The sequence below is a fragment of the Thermobia domestica genome, chromosome 16 (assembly GCF_964235325.1).
Source record: "Thermobia domestica chromosome 16, izTheDome1.hap1.1, whole genome shotgun sequence".
Classification (NCBI taxonomy): domain Eukaryota; kingdom Metazoa; phylum Arthropoda; class Insecta; order Zygentoma; family Lepismatidae; genus Thermobia; species Thermobia domestica.
In genome coordinates this window covers 36871439-36895929 of record NC_137469.1, presented here as the reverse complement: position 1 = coordinate 36895929, position 24491 = coordinate 36871439, and the positions used below count along the sequence as shown (strand labels likewise).

The window sequence follows — 24491 nt, the reverse complement described above, 5'->3', positions numbered from 1 at the left end:
ATTTCTGCGAGCCGGACCCGGGATAAACTTTGACGAGAGGGGATTTCCCCGCCATCCCCCAACATAAATCGCTAGTAGTAATGTGAAAATGACAGAAACAACAGAAATATCACATTTTGCAGCAATAGGGAGTCTTATTCGCTTTTCAGACCAAAAAACAGAAGTTCATGTATTCGTGCGCGCCCGCGTGTATGTGTTTGTGTCGCAAAATAAACTCCTAAATCGATGTTGTAATAAATTTCCAATTTAAAAAGCTTTTCTTTTTTAATGATGTTTAGAAACTAAAGAAGGCTTTAATTCTGAAAATCAACCTTGAATAATAATAAATCTCATAAAATGTCTATTGCCCCAATCACTTTTTTGTTCCTGGAGGCATTAACGCTTAACTTAGAAAATTCAATAAATGTAAAATCACTAAATATATTATTACATGTAATTCATAAATGTTGCGAGACTGCGAGAAGTCTCGCGAGACTTAACTGAGTCTCATGTCGCGTCTCGCATAAAATTTTCAGCCTCGTCTCGTGTCTCGTCTCGCAAATGCGAGACGAGACTTCTCGCATCTCGCATGCATCCCTATCTCTAACCTTAACGGATTTCGAGATTACTCACTTTCTCTCTTCCCTTGTAGGGAAGATATTTAAAAATCACTGCAACGCGTCTTTAATTATTTTAAATAAAAAATCCACATACCAAATTTAATGAGTTCCGAGGTACGGTCATCATTACATTATGGTTATAACGGTTATACGGTTATAACGGTTATACGGTTATAACGGTTATACAGTTATAATCATTACGGTTATAACAATTGTACTTCCATTTCCCCCTTTCTAGCTTCCCTTCTAGGGCGAATTTCAAAAAAACAGTGAAGTACGAGTCTAATTATTTTCAATTTAAAGTCAAAATACTGAATTACATATCCCTATCCTTAAAAGATTCCGAAATATAATTATCTTGTAATAATTGTAATTCCCACCCATTTTTCCCTCTCACCTCTTTTTCTTCTTTTCTAGGTCAAAGGGTCTTTCCTAGTAAGATAGTGAAATCGGCCCTTGATCCAAATTGGATCGCTATCGACCCAAAAGGTTACCCTTGACCTAAAACTATCTTTAAAAAAAAAAAAAAAAAAAAAAACAGAATTGACACCTACCCTTAGCGAATTATTGTATCATACATGCTCAAAATTGCATATTTTAAAATTTTGGTGGGGGTGGTCGAAAAATTTTGAAAGTTTCACATTGTAGATACTATCTAGATGTAAATGTGCAATTTTTTTTCAAAACCATCGATGCGTATTTTCTTTATTTTTTTGCGTGCTGAAAATTTCAAACAATTGTAGAAAAATATTTGGGGGGATACGTCGCTGGTTTTTGGTTTAAAAAATTGTTATACCCTTAGGTACAACATATATTTTTTTGTGGGGGGCTGAAAGTAATGGCAACATTGTCAAAAAGAAATAAAACTGAAAACAAACGTGTTTTTCGCACAGTTTTCCCATCATATTAGGGCCTTCAAAGTGAGTAGAGAGGACCTCAGCTCGCGGTAGAGAGCGCCACTGTGAGCGGCCAGTGAAGCAAGCACTGATAGATACGATGAGTCGACGCGAGGTGTATGTAAAACTGAAAACAAACGTGTTTTTCGCACAGTTTTCCCACCATATTAGGGCCTTCAAGGTGAGCAGAGAGGACCTCAGCTCGCGGTAGAGAGCGCCACTGTGTGCGGCCGGTGAAGCAAGCACTGATAGATACGATGAATCGACGCGAGGTGTGTGTAACTTAGTTGTGCAAGTGTCGGTTGAAGTAAAATCACTGTTACGGAGATATATTTGGTGTTTCTATTCCGAAACGGACACAATCAAAGCAGTCGAAGAACGACAGAAGCGGAAGAAACGCAAGAGAAAAGAAAGTTGTGAACTCTGGCAAAGGATTGTTTGAAGGGGCCCTCATCTTGAGGGCCCTAATATGATGGAAAAACTGTGCGAAAACACGTTTGTTTTCAGTTTTATTTCTTTTTGACAATTTTGCCATCTCTTTCAGGCCCCGAAAAAAACATATGTTGCACCTAAGGGTGTAACAAATTAACCAAAAATCAGCGAAATGTCCCCCCCAAAAATATTTTCTGCAATTTTTTAAATTTTCAACACGAAAAAGAATAAAGAAAATACACATCGATGGTTTTGAAAAAAATGCACATTTACATCTAGATATTATCTGCAATCTGTGAAACTTTCAAAGTTTTTCGACCACCCCCACCAAAATTTAAAAATATTAATTTTTCACCATGTATGATACGACAGTTCGGTAAGGGGAGGGGGTCAAAATTTCTTTTGAAGTAGTTATAGGTCAATGGTAACCTTTTGGGTCAATAGCGATCCAATTTCGATCAAGGGCCGATTTCACTATCTTACTAGGAAAGACCCTTTGAAAAAATCTGTGAAAAGATGTGTATGTTTTAAATGAACAGTTCATATCCCAAATTTCATGTCTCTAGGGGCGGATCCAGGACCGACTTCTGGGTGGGGCGGTGGGTTTTTATATTGCTACTTTTAAGGGCTCCAAACTTTGGGATGGATTTTATATATATATATATATACAGGGTGAGTCAAAATAGGTGTTACAAGCCAATATCTCGCGAACTATACATCATATAAGAAAAATATTAAGAGAAAATGTACAATATAGAGGGGCCTAAGAAATGAGTCAAACACTAGGTTTCCCCCGCCCCCCATTTTGGGGGGAGGGGGGTGAACGTGAAATTTTCAAATGAGAACATAGGTCGAGTGATACCTCGTTCGAAAGAGCTTGAAAAATTGAACAATTTTTGTAGGAAACAATTTTTGATATGGGGCACCGTTTTCAAGATGGGCCCCAAAAATGGTCCTGTATCCGATAAAATTTCCAGTACTTATAAATAAGTGTTACAATCCAATATCTTGCGAACTATACATCATATAAGAAAAATACTAAGAGACAATGTACAATATAGAGGGGCCTAAGAAATGAGTCAAACATTAGGTTTCTCCCGCCCCCCATTTTGGGGGGAGGGAGGTAAACGTGAAATTTTCAAATAAGAACATAGGTCGAGTGATACCTCGTTCGAAAGAGCTTGAAAAATTGAACATTTTTTGTAGGAAACAATTTTTGATATGGGGCACCGTTTTCAAGATGGGCCCCAAAAATGGTCCTGTATCCGATAAAATTTCCAGTACTTATAAATAAGTGTTACAAGCCAATATCTTGCGAACTATACATCATATAAGAAAAATATTAAGAGACAATGTACAATACAGAGGGGCCTAAGAAATGAGTCAAACATTAGGTTTCCAACGCCCCCCATTTTGGGGGGAGGGAGGTAAACGTGAAATTTTCAAATGAGAACATAGGTCGAGTGATACCTCGTTCGAAAGAGCTTGAAAAATTGAACATTTTTTGTAGGAAACAATTTTTGATATTGGGCACCGTTTTCAAGATGGGCCCCAAAAATGGTCCTGTATCCGATAAAATTTCCAGTACTTATAAATCGGAAACGTATGAGTAGGAAACGATTAAACAAAAAATAAAAAACGGAAACATCATAGGCAATGTGGAATGATGTTGTCGTGGTGTCCGCAGGGCCCTAATAATGGGGCTCCGGGACCAATTTCAAAATTATTAATGGGAATATACCTGTAGGTTGAGTGATACCTTGTTTGATAGATCGTGGAAAGCCAAACAGCTTCGTACGAAATTTGTTTTCATTTTGGGCAAGCCTGTTTCAAAATGGCCGCCAAAAATGGTTTCACATTCAGATAGAAAGTGCAGTGTTCAATTTGAGTATTATACGCCAATATCAACGCAACGAACTACGCATCAAATAAGAAAAGTGTTAAGAGTCAATGTACAATACAGAAAGCCTGAAATTTGTGTTAAAGAAGTTCCCTCGTCCCGCTTTTGTATGGAGGGGTGTACATGGAATTTTCAAATCGCAACATAGGGCGAGTGATACCTCTTTGATAGATCGTGAAATACCAAACAGCTTACTACAAAAGTGGTTTTGATTTCAGACAAGCCTGTCACAACAGCATTACCACAACCTAATATCCTGTAAAGTAGTAGGATAACGTTTAGTAATTCTATGGGTATGTGCGATGTTAAAAATTGTAATTTCAATCACTGTAAAGCAAATAATTTCAACACTTACCATGTTACAAATGATGCTCGATATGTCCTCCATCCTGCTCCACACACCTCCGTAAGCGGCGGCATAAGGATGTTCGTACATCATGTAGCATCTCTGGAGTGATAGATGCACACACATCTTGGATACGCGCCTTCATATCATCAGTAGTTGTTGGTACTTTGGACATTACCCGATCCTTAACATAACCCCAGAGGAAAAAATCAAGTGGGGTTAGGTCAGGAGATCGTGGAGGCCAGTGAATAGGACCTCGACGCCCAATCCATTTATTCGCCATACGGTGGTCCAATAAGGCTCTGACCTGACGTGCGTTGTGTGCTGGAGCACCATCATGTTGATACCACATTCTTATACGTTCAGCGAAAGGAATATTCTCTAACAACTCCGGGTATAGTACATCACTGATAAATGCGACATAGGTATCACCAGTAAGACGTCCATCAAAAAAATATGGCCCAATGATATGGTTACCAAGGATGCCACACCATACATTAAGAGACCACCGATGCTGATGAGCAACTTCTCTCTGCCATAGTGGATTTTCCCTAGCCCAATAATGCATATTATGTCGATTTACGTGTCCTGTGTTTGTAAATGTAGCTTCATCGCTAAACAAGATGGTGGATATGAAGTTGCGCGTCTGTTTTCCATACCTTCCAACCATAGACAAAATTGCAATCTGGCATGAAAATCATTGCCAGATAGTTCCTGATGTAAGATGATATGATACGGATGAAACATGTACTCGTGCAAAATACGCACTACAGATCTTTGGCTAACTCCACTGGCCTGAGCGAGATATCTCGTGGTAACATGTGGGTCTACGTGCACTGCTGCCAATATTCCTGTTGCACGTTCTTCATTGGTTGCAGAGCGGTAACGACCCCTACCTCGCCCCGGACAACACTACCATGTTGCCGCAAACGTCTCTACAATCGCAAAAATGCCATGTGAGATGTTTGTTGGCGTTGGGGATAGCGCATTGCATACATTCGTGCCGCGCTACGATAGTTTCTTCTACATTCCCCCAACACCTGCAACATATCTACACAATGATCAAACACCGCCATTGCTCTATCCAAACGCTACCCAAACTAATAATATCAATACGATAGTGTTCGTTTACTTATACGGAAAACTTATCACCAAAGTTTATATCCCGTTCTTTCTACATCTGCACACTTACACTTACATTTATTACGTTTCCATAGCGATTACATTAATAGTTGACGATCAAAAATAATCTAAAGATATTTCTTTGCAACTTTCTTTTCTTTGTATAAAACGGCTCAAATAATTCGCCTCTGATCCTTTATTTTATAAGATGGTACAGATTGTTAATGCAATATACAACGTTATCGTTGTACTATGTTCCGAAGGCCATCGGTTCCATTCCCCAGGCAATGACATTGACGGGCTTTCCTTACTCTAACTGGGCACATGCTGAGATGTTGCCTACAAGTAGGGCCTAATAGGTACCTTCCTATCCCTTTTTCATAGGATTGTAGTGATTGAGGAACGACGTCTTTTTGCGCATACGTATTAGTATTATTCATTGTCTTATTATTTTCATTCATATTATTATTATTATTACTAGTTTTATTATTATTTTGCGTATTCTTCTTCTTCTTCTTCTTCTTCTTATTATTATTATTATTATTATTACGTTATAGGTCGATTTTGCCTCCGAAAATTTTACTTGTTATTCACTTACAGTATGATGATGGAACCTCGTGTTCGACATATTTTTAGGCCTGTTTGTATTGTACATGGACTCTTAACACTTTTTATTTGATGCAATAATTCGCGTGATATTGGCTTGTAACACTCAGTTTGAACACTGCACTTTCTATCTGAATGTGGAACCATTTCCGGCGGCCATTTTGTAACAGGCTTGCCCGAAATCAAAACATTTTTTTTTCTAAGCTGTTTGGTTTTTTATAATCTATCAAACAAGGTATCACTCGACCTATATTCAGATTTGAAATTTTAAAATTGTTCCCGGGGCCCCATGATGGGGTCCTGGGGCACCACGACAACACCATTCCACGTTGCCTATGGCGTTTACCTTTTTCATTTTTTGTTTCATGTTTTTCTACTTGGCCGTTTCCGATTTATAAGTACTGGAAATTTTATCTCTTACAGGACCAATTTTGGGGTCTATCTTGAAAACGGTGCCCATTTTCAAAAATTGTTTCCTACAAAAATTGTTCAATTTTTCAAGCTCTTTCGAACGAGGTATCACTCGACCTACAATATGTTCCCATTTGAAAATTTCACGTTCACCCCCCTCCCCCCAAAAATGGGGGGCGGGGGAAACCTAATGTTTGACTCATTTCTTAGGCCCCTCTGTATTGTACATTGTCTCTTAATATTTTTCTTATATGATGTATAGTTCGCGAAATATTGGCTTGTAACACTTATTTATAAGTACTGGAAATTTTATCGGATACAAGACCATTTTTGGGGCCCATCTTGAAAACGGTGCCCCATATCAAAAATTGTTTCCTACAAAAATTGTTCAATTTTTCAAGCTCTTTCGAACGAGGTATCACTCGACCTATGTTCCCATTTGAAAATTTCACGTTCACCCCCCTCCTCCCAAATTGGGGGGCGGGGGAAACCCAGTGTTTGACTCATTTCTTAGGCCCCTCTGTATTGTACATTGTCTCTTAATATTTTTCGTATATGATGTATAGTTCGCGAGATATTGGCTTGTAACACTTATTTATAAGTACTGGAAATTTTATCGGATACAGGACCATTTTTGGGGCCCATCTTGAAAACGGTGCCCCATATCAAAAATTGTCTCCTACAAAAATTGTTCAATTTTTCAAGCTCTTTCGAACGAGGTATCACTCGACCTATGTTCCCATTTGAAAAATTTCACGTTCACCCCCTCCTCCCAAAATGGGGGGCGGGGGAAACCTAGTGTTTGACTTATTTCTTAGGCCCCTCTATATTGTACATTGTCTCTTAATATTTTTCGTATATGATGTATAGTTCGCGAGATATTGGTTTGTAACACTTATTTATAAGTACTGGAAATTTTATCGGATACAGGACCATTTTTGGGGCCCATCTTGAAAACGGTGCCCCATATCAAAAATTGTTTCCGACAAAAATTGTTCAATTTTTCAAGCTCTTTCGAACGAGGTATCACTCGACCTATGTTCTCATTTGAAAATTTCACGTACACCCCCCTCCCCCCAAAATGGGGGGCGGGGGAAACCTAATGTTTGACTCATTTCTTAGGCCCCTCTGTATTGTACATTGTCTCTTAATATTTTTCTTATATGATGTATAGTTCGCAAGATATTGGCTTGTAACACTTATTTATAAGTACTGGAAATTTTATCGGATACAGGACCATTTTTGGGGCCCATCTTGAAAACGGTGCCCCATATCAAAAATTGTTCCGACAAAAATTGTTCAATTTTTCAAGCTCTTTCGAACGAAGTATCACTCGACCTATGTTCCCATTTGAAAATTTCACGTTCACCCCCTCCCCCCAAAATGGGGGGCGGGGGAAATCTAATGTTTGACTCATTTCTTAGGCCCCTCTATATTGTACATTGTCTCTTAATATTTTTCTTATATGATGTATAGTTCGCGAGATATTGGCTTGTAACACTTATTTTGACTCACCCTATATATATATATATATATATATATATATATATATATATAAAATAAGAAAGTTTCCTCTCCTGGGAAGGGGGCGACCACCTCCCCCTGAATCCGCCCCTGTGTCTCTAACATATAGAGATTTCGAGATTTGGAATCTTGAGATAATAATTGCCATCCCTCTTTCCTCCTTACCCATAGAATTTCCAAAAATCTTTCCTTACATCGCAGATCCTATACTCTCCAAATTTCGTTTATAGGTTAAGCAGTTTGACCTGGGCGTTGATCAATCAGTCAATCGGGACTTCTTTTGTATAAAGAGATTGTTAATGGTTTTATATTCTGAAAGAAGACTTGGTTTGCTTAAATATGTAAAAAAACGAAGGTCCCATTAGAACAGCTTGCTGAGTACACCGTTGCGTGGGCCATAAACACTTTCATTATTATATCTCCGGTCAATGATTTCTTTGGGGGGGGGGGGAGAAAGAAAACACAATCATTCAATGTAAATATACACACGTTAACGCAGCAGTAGTGATGGAAGTTTCATTTTATATTAAAGTTTTAATCTGTATATCGTATTTAAAAGAAATTCGAGTTCTTATCTCCGAAAGGGAACATTTCTACAGTTATTGTACTAGTTTTACAGTAAAAATAAATTAATGAGATGTATATATATATATACTGTATATATATTTTTGGTAGAAACGAGTAACTTTGCAATGTGACTTCTACCAAAAAATCCTCCCATTTGCATGAACTTATTGCATAATCCGAAAGAGCTAATCCCAAATAATAAGAAACTCTTGAAAAATTAATTTTGAAATAAAAGAAGAAAAGTAAGAACTGAAAATGTTCCCTTTTGAAAAATAAGATCCTCAATTCTTGTTATATACATATCATTTCAAATTTGACTCGATTTAGTGTTTAGTGTCCCTTCTAGCAGCGAGGCTGTATGAGACGTGGACCTACAGCTTAAGGTAGGATCAGAACCACATAGCTCCCGCCGGTAATAGAACCCAGGTCTCCACGCTAAAGACACGGATGCTAACCGCTTAGCCATAAGGGAACTCATAGCATTCCAAGAGTAACAGGTTGTTGGCATACGCATGCAACCTAATATTAAGTACACATATTAATGTGCACTATGTTTTCAAACACAAAGAAGTTTTGGGAGATGAGTCCTCACATAAATGAGTTCACACACATACACACACACACACACACACACACACACACACACATATATATATATATATATATATATATATATATATATATATATATATATACACCAACATGGGTCTACATATGCGTCATTTCGCGGTTACAGCCCGCCGAAAATTGGTCGGAACGATATAAAAAGTGTCATAACTTGAGAACGAATTATCGAATCAAGGTTAAGTAAAAGAAAATAATGGTTATTTCCAGTCTACATTCCATTAATGTATCACTAGATATGGAATATGTATGAATTTTCAGTTCCTGGTCTATCATATTTCATTTCTAGATCATACATCTCGTTATATGCTTCGAGCCTAACCTTGTCTTTGACATTGCTTCACATCTACTGGTCCATCAAGAGAATCTAGATTCGAAATAAGCATTATATTCTTTTATCCGATCTTGGTTGGACATTCCGTTCTCGAGTTATGACCCTTCATTTTGTTCATTCCGACCACTTTTGGGCGGTCTATAACTCCGAAATAACGAATTTATGCACCCATTTTGGTCTGTATATTTATTTTTTTATGTTTTCGTGTAAGGATTCATTTCCCAAAGTTTTTAAGTGTTCTTCCGAATATTGTATATATAGGGTTATTATTATTTTTAAATAGTATATGATTAAAAGAAAATTATAGGGTTATTTGAAATATTTTGATAATTAGATAAATGGAATATATTAGCAAGAAAAATGTAAATTGCGAAAACAATGAAAATGGGTGAAAAAAAGATGTTTTCCTGTTGTTACCTATACTAAAAAAAAAAAAAGTGCCAACTAAGTTTTGTTCTAAATTACACATGAGATGCGTAGAAAAGTAGCGGCATGTTCAAAACAGCACAAGTTATCATTGTAATTTTTCTCACCATTCATTTTTATTTGTTGATTTATTTATTCTTGCTTTATATGAATGGGATTTTTGTTAATTTATGTAGATTCAGTTACTTTGAAACGTAACTACTTTCCCCACAAGGGTGAAATTATACGATTCGACCTTGTGTTTTTATTTTTTTTCTAAGATAAAATTGTTAGGAGAAGCTTTAACCTTGGTATAAGTTCACTCACGCTATTTGAAAGCAAAATGGAGCTCTTTTTAAACAAACAAACAAAAAAATGTCGAAAATTTAATTATCATTACGGTTGTGCTCCTTTTTATTCTTTCTCTACCCATTCCTCACCTCCTTTAAAAATTAGTAAGAAAATGTACAAGGGGAAAAAATACACGCGAGCTTTTGCCACACAACAAGAACCTCTCTAAAGTTTTCACCACGTCTTTCTTTATTTCTGCTAATTATCATGGGAGAAAACACTTAACTGCATGTAAATTATTAGGAACGTTTGTTAAACAACAAAACTGCCACTTAAAATTGTATAATTACTATAAGTAAGCACTTTCCAAGTTCACAAAGTTCTTTGAATTGTCTGTTCGACTTTTTTATTTCTGTTAAATAACGGACAAAATAACGAGATCTAATTTTCTTTGAAAAACAATACAATAATAGTAATAATAATATCATACCTTTGAGAGGAATAAGAATTAGACTAGAAACTAGAAAAGGGATTAGTAAAAGTATTCAAAATCGAGTAGAATAAACTACAAAAAATGAAATGAAATCTTTAACGTCCCATGATGATGGAAGAAGTGATGGAATGAGAAAGTGGGAGGAAACGGGAGTACTCCGAGAAAACCCACGGACACGATATTGTCCACCACAAACTTACTTGGCGGGAGATTGATCCATGGACCCCACGCACCATATGTAAAGCGTTCTATCACTGAGCCACAGTGCCCCATTTTTGTGTTAAAAAATATCAATTTAAACCTACTGTAAATAGATTTCGAACAACGTAGTTTTACATATCGCGAAGGTTTTTTTTTTTTTCAACAAATTAACCGTGTTATGCAAGGTGTTTCTTTGTACGAAACTGGAGCCTGCCCTTTTGGGGGTGTAAACACAAAAGTTCATTTTCCTTATGGGAGATTCAGTGTTAAATTTTGGAAGCAGTTTTCTCCAATAATTATTTGTAAAGATTTTAGGGCAAATGAGTTGTATTTGTTACAAAACGCAAAAACACTCATTTACAAAGCTACTAAAGCCGTCTCAAACATTATTTTGGGAAGGCCCCCCTTTTGGGGGGCAAGGGGCGTAAAAAGATGGTGGGTGATGTGTTACCAAAATCCCAAAATCTATTTTCAGAGTGCCAGTAAACGTCAGATTAATCACGAATGTTACAGAATTAATGCTCCAATGCTCCTTACATGTAAGAATGACTGATAATGGGGCTACAGCCCCCTTTCAAAAATAAGAAAATCACCATAAATATCCCTAATAGGGACATACGAGAAGAAGGTATTTTTTTGTTAATTAATGTGAAATTTGGCGTCATTGTAGCAAAAGAGTATGCGTTTTTGAAATCTAGAATGTTATTAGAGTAACCACCGCCTTAGGGGGGCACAGGGGGAGAAGCATCAGATGATTGATCTTTATACAAATTCAAAATTTTGTTCCAGAAATTCCAGTGAGCGTCAGATTTTTCACAAATGTCACATAAATAATATTCTAATGCTCCTTGCATGTGCCAGTGACTTATATGGGGCTATAGCCCCCTTTCAAAAATAAAAGAATCACCATACTATCCCTAGTACGGACATACGAGAGAAAGGTATTTTTTGTCAATTAATGTGATATTTGACGTCGTTGTAGCAAAAAGTACTCGTTTTTCATATCTGGAATGTAATTTTGGTATCCACCGCCTTAGGGGGACACAGGGGGCGAAGCATCTGATGATGAATTTTTATAAAAATTCAAAATTTTGTTCCGGAAATGCCAGTTAGCGTCAGATTATTCACAAATGTCACAGAATTAATATTCTAATGCTCCTTGCATGGTCAGGGGGCTATAGCCCCTTTCAAAAATTAAAAAAAAATCATCATAAATATCCTAAGTATTGACATACCGGAAGAATGATTTTTTTTCAATCAATGTGAAATTCGGCGTCGTTGTAGCAAAAAGTTATGCGTTTATCAAATCTGGAATACTATTTCGGTAATGTACCGCCTTAGGGGGGCGCAGGAGGTGAAGCATAAGTTATTGGATCTTTATAAAAATTTCAAATTTTATTTTGGAAAATTCAATGTGTGTCAGATTGATCACAACTAACACAAAATTAATATTCCGATGCTTCTTGCATGTGCCAGTGACTGATATTGGGCTACAGCCACCCTTTTAAAACTCACATAATTTACGGTAAAATATCCTTAGCAGGGACGTACGGGAAGGAGGTAAATATGCTTTACAATTAATGTGCAATTTTGTCATTAATGTAGGAGAATGTTTTGAGTTTTTTAGAAAAAATTCGAATCTAGTGTAAATGAATATCGTCTGTCAGTGTAACAGGCTGAGGATATAGCTTCGTTCTTTTGGCAACACTGAAATATAATCAAAGAACTTTGCGTTTTTAATATCCAAATTGGACTCTTCTTATAGCATAAAATCACACATAAAGTCACCAGCATATTTTCTGCACACTTAAGCAAACCAGCTCGAAATAGAACACAAAATGACAATGGAAAATGCCGCAGGTACCACGAACGAAAAGATCTTAATGAGAAGTAATATTTTAGAAATTAAAATATTGTTCTTTTATTCATAGAAAAAGCGTATCTTTTCCCTACTTCTTCCACAATAACTATAATCCCACTTTCCACGGAGTAGCTTACTCGTACACTGCACATGTAAGCACATCAGGAAATCGTGCTCTATGGACACATGGTTGTAGTAAAAACAAATGTCTCGCGAGGAATAAGGATCAGGTTGAGTCAGGATATACCATAAACCCAAGAAAACATATTATCCCTTTCTAAAAACAACACTTTTCTTTTGTCTCAGTTGTCATTAACTAAATTGCTTAAAGATTTCATTAATCTAAGTGTAAGACAGATAAAATGAACTCACTTTTATTCAGCATGCCCTCGTGAACGAGCAAGACATGAATGAATTAATGCGATTTACTAGAGCCACTGTGAATACCTTCTCCAACATATCTGGATGACTACGCTCTGGACAATTCTTTGTTTTATGTTACCCAATAAGGAGGAATGGGCGTAATAAAATTCTAGACGCATGCACCATCATAGGTACAAGCGAAAGAGTGTTATTGTACAGGGTGCGGCACGTAAAACCGGCCTGTCGTAATATTCTGGTATATTGTGTTTTTGGCAACACTTAAATAATCTAACTTCCTACCAAGAGATGGCGTGTCGAGGTCAGGTCGACTTACGTGACCTGCAGCAGTCACGTGCAGACGCAGCCAGTGAAACTTGTCGAAACCAGTTGAGAAAAAGGCCTCGTTGTGTTAAGCCAGGTGAGTGTCAGTGTGTGATAATGCCGTATTCGATACCCGAGCGTGTTGCCATTGTTGAAGGGTTTATTCTCACTGGATCTTTTGTGAAAACAAAGAATTTGTTTCGGGAGAAATTTCCAGGACGTTCTGTGCCAGCAAAAAGCACCATTCAGGAATTGATTGAAAAATGGCGGCGTACAGGATCGGTTCAAAATGCTCCCAGGAACAGACGACCAGTCATCTGTCTGCACACCTGAATTAAAGATGCAGGTGGAGGAGGTAATGACAAGAAGTCCTCGACAGTCAACCAGGAGATTGAGTCAACAGGTTCATGCGAGTGAGAGAAGTTGCAGACGTGTTTTAAGGGGACTGAAGTTAAAACCGTACCGGATAAGTGTTGTGCAAGAACTGAAGGAGCCTGACCTGCAGAAGAGGGTGCATTTCTGTTCATGGCTGTTGAGCAATGTTGCCAGTGGTTTCTTGGATCCACTAATGCTCATCATGAGTGACGAGGCGTGGTTCCACCTGTCTGGGTACGTAAATTCCCAAAACAACCGGTATTGGTCGACAGAAAATCCACACGCAATCCACCAGGTACCCTTGCATGATGAGAAGATTGGTGTTTGGTGTGCCATTTCCGCCACACGCGTTATTGGGCCCATATTCTTTGAGACGACAGTGAACAGTGACGTGTATATGGAAATCCTGGAGGAGTTTTATACACACTTGACCGAAGAGGAGCGTCAGTTATGTTACTTTCAGCAGGACGGTGCAACATGCCACACATCAGCTGCATCATTGTCCCTTGTGCATGAGATGTTTACACCAGAGAGGACAATCAGCAAAGGCTTGTGGCCTCCTCGGTCACCAGACTTGTCCACGTGTGACTTTTACTTATGGGGACTGTTAAAGGGAAGAGTATACGAAACAAATCCACACACAATTGAAGAACTCAAGACCAAGATCCAGGATGTCACCAATAGCATTACAACACAAGAACTGACAAGGGTATATATGAATCTTCTCAATCGTGCTCACATGTGTGTTGAAGTGGGCGGAGGACACTTTCAGCACCTGCTGTGAAGGTGAGTAGTCATATTCAATACATTACATTTCATTTATGTGTTGTAGTTAATCATATTCAATACATTACATTTCATTTTATGTGTTCACTTTACGGGCAGGTTTTACGTGCCGTACCCTGTATTTTCTAACTAAAAATGCAAATTTACCTATGTGACACTCTCATTAGGAAAAAGAAATTCTGAATCCACGCCCCTAAAAGAAATCCACATATGGGTATTATCTTATTGTCATAAACATTTTTTTCTAAATAATGCCAAATTTCACATTGTAAAAAAAAAACGCTTCTGCAAGTAGGTCTTTGCGTAAGAATAATCATATTGAATTTATGATGCTTTTCAAAGATAGCTGTACTAACATATTAGTCACTGGTACATAAAAGCAGTAGGGAGTATTAATTCTGTGCATCTTGCAACTAATTTGACACTCATGAGCACTCCCAAAATAAAATTTGGAATTTCTATCAGTCCTCCCCTATGACCCCCAAAGATACCAAATTACCCTCCGTGCCCTGTACCTTCTATTGCCAAAATAATATTCCAGATTTTTACTATCACAACGCCTAATTTCACATTAGTTGACAAAATATAGCTTCTTCCGTATGTCCCTGCTAAGGATATTTATTATAAATTTTTAATGTAATTGTTGAAAGGGAGACTGTAGCTCAATATCAGTCACTGGCACATGCAAGGAGCATCGGAATATTAATTTTGTATTATTTGTGACCAATCTGACACACACTGGATTTTCTTAAATAAAATTTGAATTTTTTATAAAGATCCAATAACTTATGCTTCGCCCCCTGCGCCCCCCTAAGGCGGTACATTACCAAAATAGTATTCCAGATTTGATAAATGCATAACTTTTTGCTACAACGACGCCGAATTTCACATTGATTGAGAAAAATCATTCTTCCGGTATGTCAATACTTAGGATATTTATGATTTTTTAACTTTTTGAAAGGGGGCTATAGCCCCATATAAGTCACTGACCATGCAAGGAGCATTAGAATATTAATTCTGTGACATTTGTGAATAATCTGACGCTCACTAGCAATTCCAGAACAAAATTTTGATTTTTATAAAAATTCATCATCAGATGCTTCGCCCCCTGTGCACCCCCAAGGCGGTGGTTACTCTAATAGCATTCTAGATTTAAAAAACGCATACTCTTTTGCTACAATGACGCCAAATTTCACATTAATTAACAAAAAGTACCTTCTCGTATGTCCCTACTAAGGATATTTATGGTGATTTTCTTATTTTTGAAAGGGGGCTGTAGCCCCATTATCAGTCACTCTTACATGTAAGGAGCATTGGAGCATTAATTCTGTTCAATTCGTGATTAATCTGACGTTTACTGGCACTCTGAAAATAAATTTTGGGATTTTGGTAACACATCACCCACCACCTTTTTACGCCCCTTGCCCCCTAAAAGGGGTCTTCCCAAAATAATGTTTGAGACGGCTTTACTAGTTTTGTGAATGAGTGTTTTTGCATTTTGTAACAAATACAACTCAATTGCCCCAAAATCTTTACGAATAATTATTGGAGAAAACTGCTTCCAAAATTTAACACTGAATCTCTCATGAGGAAAATGAACTTTTGTGTTTACACCCCCAAAAGGGAGGCTAAACAGCAATTTTCTCTTATATCCTTTAGAAATTCGAAAAATTCAGATATTTCTCAATAAGAGTGCCAAATTTTACATTAATTGTGTGAAAATTTCATCTTCTCCCAGTGCTAGTAGGTTTTGTTTTTCAGAATGTACTGTGCATATCAATCATAGTGATGTGTCCTAGGGACATACGATGACCCAAAGAATACATATGAATGGTTTAATGCATGGTCGGATCATCGTTAGATTAGAAGTAGAGAAAAAGCCAAAAGGTTATGGTTAGGGACTTGAATGTTCATCTCAGTGTTGTGTTGGGACTGTGGGATCCTTGCCTGACTGGTGAAAATTTTGAAAGGCAGTATCACTCACGTATCACGTTAAATTGTATATCACCACGCCTGAACACAACACCAAGCACGCATATATAGAGTAGACTCCAGAACAGTGGACTAGTGTACTCTTCAGTGACAACTCACGATTCAGTTTGGAGATGATTCTCACCGTCTGTTTATTTGAAGGGCACGAGAAACACGTTACCACTACCAAACTGTTGTTGAAAGGGATAGGTATGGACGCTTCAATGTCATTGTATGGAGCCTTTAGTATCATGGTTGTTACCCTTTGCTCTAAGGCAATAAGTTATGAAACAGGAAATTGTTAATTTGAACCACTTCCGTTTTGAATAGAGAGTTAACGGAAAAGATGGAACCTATTCTTGGGACGATGATTCGATTGCAGAAGCCCACATCTTGATATATCTTCCTGTTTTCGTTCTCTGAAAATCAGTATCGAAACCGGAAGTAATAGTAAATTTGTACCACTTTTGGGTCTGGTAGACTGTTGCAGATAGTCTTCGCATGTTGACTCGAGACGCTGAAACATTTTCGAAAAATCGCTTCGTACTATCTGTTACCATTTTCGTTCTTTGGCGATAAAAGTTGAAACCGGAAATGGATAATTTGAACCACTACCGGTTTGAATAGAGGGATAAGAAAGAAGGAATCTATTTTTAGAACGATGAATCGATTGTAAAAATCGCATCTCGATATCTCTTAACCGTTTTTGCAATGTTGAAATTAGCATTGAAAACCTGAAGTAATAGTAAATTTGAACCACTTCCGGTTTTACTTCAGTATTGCGGATATTTCTGGTATGTTGCTCAGAGACTCTAATTCGTTTGCAAAAAACGCTTTTCGCTATCTATTACCGTATTCTTCTACTTCATTCAACGTTATAACCGGAAATGGCAAATTATCCTAATTTCGGTTTGAATAGAGGATTAACCGAGAAGATGGAACCTATTCTTGGGACGCTGAATCAATTTTTTAAAAAACGCATCTCTCACTGTTTTTGCTTTGATATCTGACGGACGGACAAAGCCGTTCTATAAGACTTCCGACACTTAAGCATAACATAGTTTGAAAATTCCGTAAAAAGTTTGCAACGATTATTACGCCAGTACGTGTATGCAACCCGGACATCACAGAAGTTGTTAGGGTTGCATTGCATTAAAACCAAATACCGGTAAAACCAGACTGTATGGTTTTAAACGTATTAATTTAAAAAAAGAAAAGGCAAAAGAAACATTTTATTTCTCTAGTTATGGCTACACACTTACCTGGCGTCCAGATGGTGTAAAATAACTACACGTATCATACATTCCTAACACCCACGTCTCCCAGTTATTCAACTCAGGAAGTTTAAAATAAGGGTAACACTGTCTAAAACTTGTACACCGTCCCAATTGTCCTTTACTTGTAAAACAAGGGCCAATGGGATAACCTCCCGGCCAGAAAATCCCACCACCAAACTGTCTTCTTCCTCTGTGATCTCCTACTTCCAGCAATTCCAGTGCCTCTTCCGAGCTTGGTGATAACTTTCTGTCCAAGGAGACATTTTGTAATCGGCTACCCAGAGAGAGATTTCTTCTTCTCCTTTCAGAGGTTGGTGATTGCAAATCGGTTCTTGAGGAAGCAGAAATTAACTGGTTTCCGCCTGCGGATTCCGACGACAGTTGTTTCGACACATGTTCCGTTTCGAAATGAGTATCTCTTTTGTGTAGCATCACAGCCCTTGGTTCTCTAAGCGTGTCTGGCACTGCAAAATAAGAAGGGGATTATTAAGTTTAGAATGTCTTATACTAAAAATCAACACAGCATTTAAAAAAATATTTTTTTATAAAATATTTCGTCACATTTTCTCTCCTTATAGTTAGTTATACAAAAAATTTTATTTCCGTCAAATTTTGCATCGGACTCGCACTCAAATTTGATACTGCGCGAAACCAAGTAACATACCAGTTTTATAAGACGTAAGTTATTTGACTCATTTTTTCAAATATAGAACGCATTCAATTTTTTAAATAGTAGCCTAGAACAAATGGAAACACCTTAGAAAACTTTGCGAATTTTTTCCTTTTTGTTGATTAACGTATTACCGTTTTAATGCAAAGTACTAGTAGATACAGTAACAGAGACAAGTATTTTAAAATCTATGATGTGAAAGGAAGGGAGAAGCAAAACGAAGTTTTACGGAATTCACACAGGGTAAAAAAATAAAACTCATTCATGGTGCCGCGGTGGCACAGTGGTAGAGCGTTCACCTCTGGTGCTTGGGGTCCCTGGTTCGATCCCAGCTCGCGCCGTGTGGACTTTGTGGTGGACAAACACCGTGCTCGTGGGTTTTCTCGGGGTTCTCCCGTTTCTTTCCACTTTCTTCATTCCACCATTTCATTCATTTCTCATCATCACCGTCTCCTTTAGCCTAACCGGCATAACCGTGGGACGTAAAACTCAAAGATTTTTATTTCATTTCACTTATTTATTTATTTATTTTAAAATGAATAGTGTGAACAAATTTCTACACATGAAATGAAGAGTACTTTACAAGATTTGTAACTTTTATAGTAATTGCTGAAAGTGTTCATGTTGCTGCAGAATACGCAACTGAGCACGTCGTTCCATGTTCCTCGCAGGATTGTGCTATCAATACCATTGATATTGTGTGCAATGTACTGCTTCACGTCGTCGCATGCAGTGGCTCCTACTGTAGCATGTGGAGCTTAAGTTACTGACAGAAATACACAGAGAAAAAAGTATGTGGCGTACGTAATAACGTAGGTTACATGCGTAAATCTTGTAATATTTGAACTTAACGTAGACTATATATACCATCCTGCAGTAAACGTATAAATGAAAAGTATGTTTTATAATACTTTCCGTATAAGCGTTCCATCTATACGTATTTCCGTATGAAACAAAGAACTGTAGGCGGTCAGCGTCTCTCATACAGATGAACGTATATAACATGTAGCTTACGTATGTAACATATGTATACGTATGTAATATACGGAAGACTGTTAGATGTCAGGTATCCTGCAGCGTCGTGATATAATATCTAAGCGGGGAAAAAGGCAGTACGTATGTAGTATATGGATAACGTATGTTCCGTACAGATTTCTGTAGTAAACATGAGGATTCCGTACATTTGTACAATATACCGCTGTCCGGATAACGGATTTTGTTTTAGTATTAAATGTGAAATTATGAATAAAACTATTTGTAATAATTATTTACAATTTAGCTTTAGTTAACTTCACAGATGTTATGTGTTTAACTTTCTTATTTCTTTTTATGATTTCTATGTAATTAAAAACTTTATAAGTGCTAGCTCGCATCAGAAGAACAGGCTTATGGAAAATACTTGAACCATCTTCCTTCTTACGATACACATTTCAATGAAAGTGTAATTATTTAAAAAAAAAACTCACAAGATATTCTATTTTGGGCATAAATTTTAAACTTTCGTACGCCCCTTTGGATACATCCTTTAATCAAAAAGACATTTAAAAAACAGCTTCAGCTAAGTACTACGTGCCGAAACTCTCAAACGTATAATTTCTTTTCCTTGATACAATCACAAACCAATAGGCAACTCGATTTCAGCCTGTCGCAATAAATATAGAAATTGCTTCCCCCCCCCCCAAAAGGGTACACTATATAACGGGTGTTCTAAAAATGGCGCCCACGGAGCACATAGCACTATTCTACAAGTCAAGATAAACCTCTCTCTCTCTCTCTCTCTCTCTCTCTCTCTCTCTCTCTATATATATATATATATATATATATATATATATATATATATATATATATATATATATATATATATATATATATATATATATATATATATATACCTTTCGGATCCTCGTCTGGAGACCCGAATTGCACTATGTGGCAACGTCGCAGGTAAAGAAACATAGATTAAATCTATGAATCCATCAAATATTAACATCGATTCTTGCCAGATAGCATTTAAATCAATAGACGTTAACACTAGCACCACTTATTACCTTAACAATCGATGTAACTGTTTGATGGATTTATAAAGCAATGCTAATGGTTCCAAGATAATATGCGACGTTACCACATAGTGAAATTTTGATTCCCCATAGCGGCTAGAGTAGGCCCCAGAGAATATTCTATCATTAATATTTTCGTTTTATTCTGACCTGTAGACCTGTAGAATGGTGCTCTGTGGTCCGTGGGCGCCATTTTTAGAATACCCGGTATATATATATATATATATATATATATATATATATATATATATATATATATATATATATATATATATATGTGTGTGTGTGTGTGTGTGTGTGTGTGTGTGTGTGTACATGTTCTTTTGTTGTTGTTGGCAACTAACATTTCCACACCTTGCCTCGTAAAATTACGATATGGAGGATTGTACGATGCTAATCATGCAGTAGTATTCCAACATTGCCGAAGAGAATATAGTCCTTGACGGAAGTTAGAATTTGTGAAAAGCGTACTTTTCATACGGGAAAACTTATTATACGCAATTTTAAAGAAAAGGTCGTTGTCCGTCAAATGACCCTACGATTCACGTAGTGCGTCGTCCTTGCTGCGGCCAAGGTCTACCAAACCGGTACAGCTGCTTTATCAACATTGCGAAAAACAAAACACTCATTAACCGATGATTCTTTTGCCTCTATCTTCGGATGTCCCTTGCACCTTGCATTTTTCTTTCGCAAGTGATTATATCGGCCGTTCTAAAGACTATCAGGTGGTCCTTGTTTTAATTCTGGGAATCTTTGAGTTCTTTATACGTAATATTATGTCTCATGCATATCATTCACAGGAGAAAATTTTCTAGAAATTTCAAAGTTCTTTAATTTATAACAGTGATATCCAACTTATAATGCATTGCAATATACTTGGAGGTATTTTTTTTTATTTTCCTTTTCCTTGTTTTTTAAGAGTAGTGTAAACACTTTTTTACGCCAGCCATCCTGAGTGAAGTTTTCTTGGATTTTCTTAATTTACACCAGGCAAATGTCGGGATGGTACTCAACATACAGGTTCCAGGACACTTTCTTCCTTCCCTTTCCTCGGATAGTGTGATCACCGAGGGATATCATCCCTCATAAGTAACGGGCTAACATGGCCATAGATACTGAAAGCCCAGAAATCTAATTCCTAATCCTTTTTGAGAATGAATATGCGTAAGTCACATAGGCGTAGCCTGAAATATTCGATGAGAGGGAATACCAATAAAATATTAATAATATTTTTTATTATTTTTTTCTCCACTGCGGTCGAGCGCGCGCACTATAAAATTATTCAGAACTACTTGAACAGTAGATCCAATGTCTTGACAGCCGGGAGAATGTGGCGCATAATTCAAGTTAGAATTGCCAATCTCATTATGCATTCATTCTGAAAGAATGAAAACTATATTCTGTCATTGTGGTTCTATCGAAAGAGCAAAATTGTTTCTTGGCACTCATGGGGTGCCTTCATGGCCAAGTAACAAAAGCGTTTACTCTGTTAGATGTTCCCAAGCTTGATATTCGATGAGGAGTGGTAACAGGAGGATCTTGAGCAGTGGCGTATTTACGATTTTGTTTCGGGAGGGGCTTTGCTAACTTTCGGGGGGGGGATTTGCCTGGAAATGTGAAAATTCTGCAAGATATTTAATTTACTTTACTATACTAAGTAAGATTTCGTGGGGGGGCTTAAGCCCGGAAGCCACCCCCCTAAATACGCCACTGATCTTGAGCTACCCCATGGCTGAATAGTTTGTATCTTTACTTTTGGTGCAGGAAACGCTTGCTTGATTCCTGGCAGGAATTGAAATGGTTCTGATTTCTCGTTAAGTCTGTAGGGCAATATCTCTGATATCATTGGAGCTGAAAAGAATTATTAAATCTAAAATCTCCGATATATCTTCAAGGCCAATTAGCACACGTGTGTATATTCTATTCGTGTAATCCCAAATATGGGTCCTTGCGGAAGTCTGTCTCAGTACAAACCCAAATACTTTCACTTTAACTAGTATCTTCTATCTTATACATCTTTGATGTTTAAAAAAAAAAAAAAAAAAAAAAAAAAAAACAGACGTTAAAATTCAACAAATCGAGACAATCATACAATGACTGTTTTGTAATAGTTGGCATATTCTTTTCTTAAATTTTATCCATACCTTATTTAAATTGAAATCCATAGACTTACGCTTCGAAAAATGATAATCGTGTGTGTGGCTGTTCTCAGGGTTCTCTTTTCCTTTTACATTCTCATTCCACCAGTTGTTTCACAATCATTAAGTTTCTTAATCATCCCAGCTTATTTAGCCTGAAGGGCATAGTCGTGGAACATAAAGCTGGAAATTTCATTTCATTTTATTTCGAAAGATTATGACTGTTTTCATTCTCACAGCTATCATATTATATAGGTTATTGGCTTGGCATCTTGAAAATTTCCCAGAGCATAAATAAGCAAAATTATTGATAAGCTTGGCTGTCTCAGATAAAAATTGAATGATAGGGAAGATTTGCTTACTATCGTACGATCATACATTTTAAGCTAAACAAGTAATCAGTAATCAATTTTTAAAGTTTCAACATGCATCTGAGTAAGTTATGACACAAGCTTTCATTTCTTGGAAAAAGGAGGGAGCGAGTGGAAAAGAAGATAAATTTTGGGGGATGTGCTACTTTTGTCCTATTACTTCTTGACCTACATTATAATACATGTCTGGGGGCAGGCGTAGTTAACGGAGAAGGAGGGCGTTTGCCCCCTTGCTTTTCTCTAACGTCGTCTCTGATCAGAATTATTGTGAATTTTCACCCTAATATTTGAAAGATGTGTGAAACTTACTGCTATCTGTTGAAAACGCTATTTTACATTCATTGTAAATTGTGTGCATGGGTTCCGTTTCTTCATTTCATCATTACAATCCATCTCAGTATCACCATCTTTCCTAATCTTGGTGTGTAATCGTGTACGTTAGACTTTAAAAAATGAATATGTGAATCAAACCCTTCATTTCAATTGAAAAAGAGAGATGACTTTCTCGTATAAATAAATAAACGAAATTTGCTTGATGGGAGGTAGTTACCATTTTCATGGAAGAGAAGCAGCTTGTAGAACAAACCTATAATTTATAAATTACTTGAAACACCTCCATCTCTCCCTTGCTAATGGTCGTTGCTGCACAAAATATAAGATTGCAGTGAAGTGCAATGCTGACGATGCAGTATAATTATTCCTATCGTGTGCAAGAAATTTTCTGAGAATAGTCGTGACTGGCCACTGAACGGGGAACGATGCCACTAAATAACAGCGCACATAACAATAATAATTTGCGTTGCTTTTGAGTTAGACTCAAGTATAATATGGCAACTTCTCTATAACCTTGCTTATATCGTGAGAAATTCAGTAACTACGAGCACTAACTAATACCACCTCAAATGTTTTAACATACGTAATCCATTACGGGTTGTAAGAAACTTGGGGTAGTTTAAGGTTTTGAGGCGAGTTGCGGTGTGGGAAACAATCCATTGCGCCATCCACCACATGGTATTTTAATCCTTCACACGTTTTCTAAGAGGGAGAGAACGTCAAAGAAAGACGTTCCAATAAATTTCGTCTTTATTTGACGTCGTCATGCAAAGATGAATTGAATATCGAGATTTAGTATTAATTAAAGCTATTATGAAAAGATTGAGTTAGTTTAGGTTACAAGAAATACTTAAACATTTGATTAAAGGAGAAAATAGCAAGGGCACCTGGATATAGCTTAGGCTTGTGTGTGACGAATAACTCCTGAGTGTATAGGCCAAAATACAATTAAAATCGACGACTATACGATAGGCTGACATAAAAATTACAAGTTTTTCTCAATAACTCAGACTCATAGCTTAGATGAATTACACTGAGGAAAGAGTTGTAATGGTATATTGTAGATAATGTTAATAAGCCTTGCAGGGGCACACCCCCACAAGGCGTCGAACAGATCCTGACTTCTCCCTCGAAACTTCATAACTTTACATTCACTTGTAGATATTCTAAATAAAACTATACTTGTTCAGCAGAAAGATGATTGATGTATCCTAAAA

General features: G+C 37.1%; 1 protein-coding gene across 2 annotated transcripts in view; it reads right to left on the bottom strand.

Moving 5' to 3' along the window:
• Positions 1–24491, bottom strand: part of LOC145673013 (uncharacterized) — a 134785-nt gene that overhangs the window by 25555 nt on the left and 84739 nt on the right. For both annotated transcript variants that reach the window (XM_081742317.1, XM_081742319.1), the window contains exon 2: positions 17691–18169. In XM_081742317.1, coding sequence (XP_081598443.1) covers positions 17691–18169 — 479 coding nt within the window. The remainder of the gene's footprint in view (positions 1–17690; positions 18170–24491) is intronic.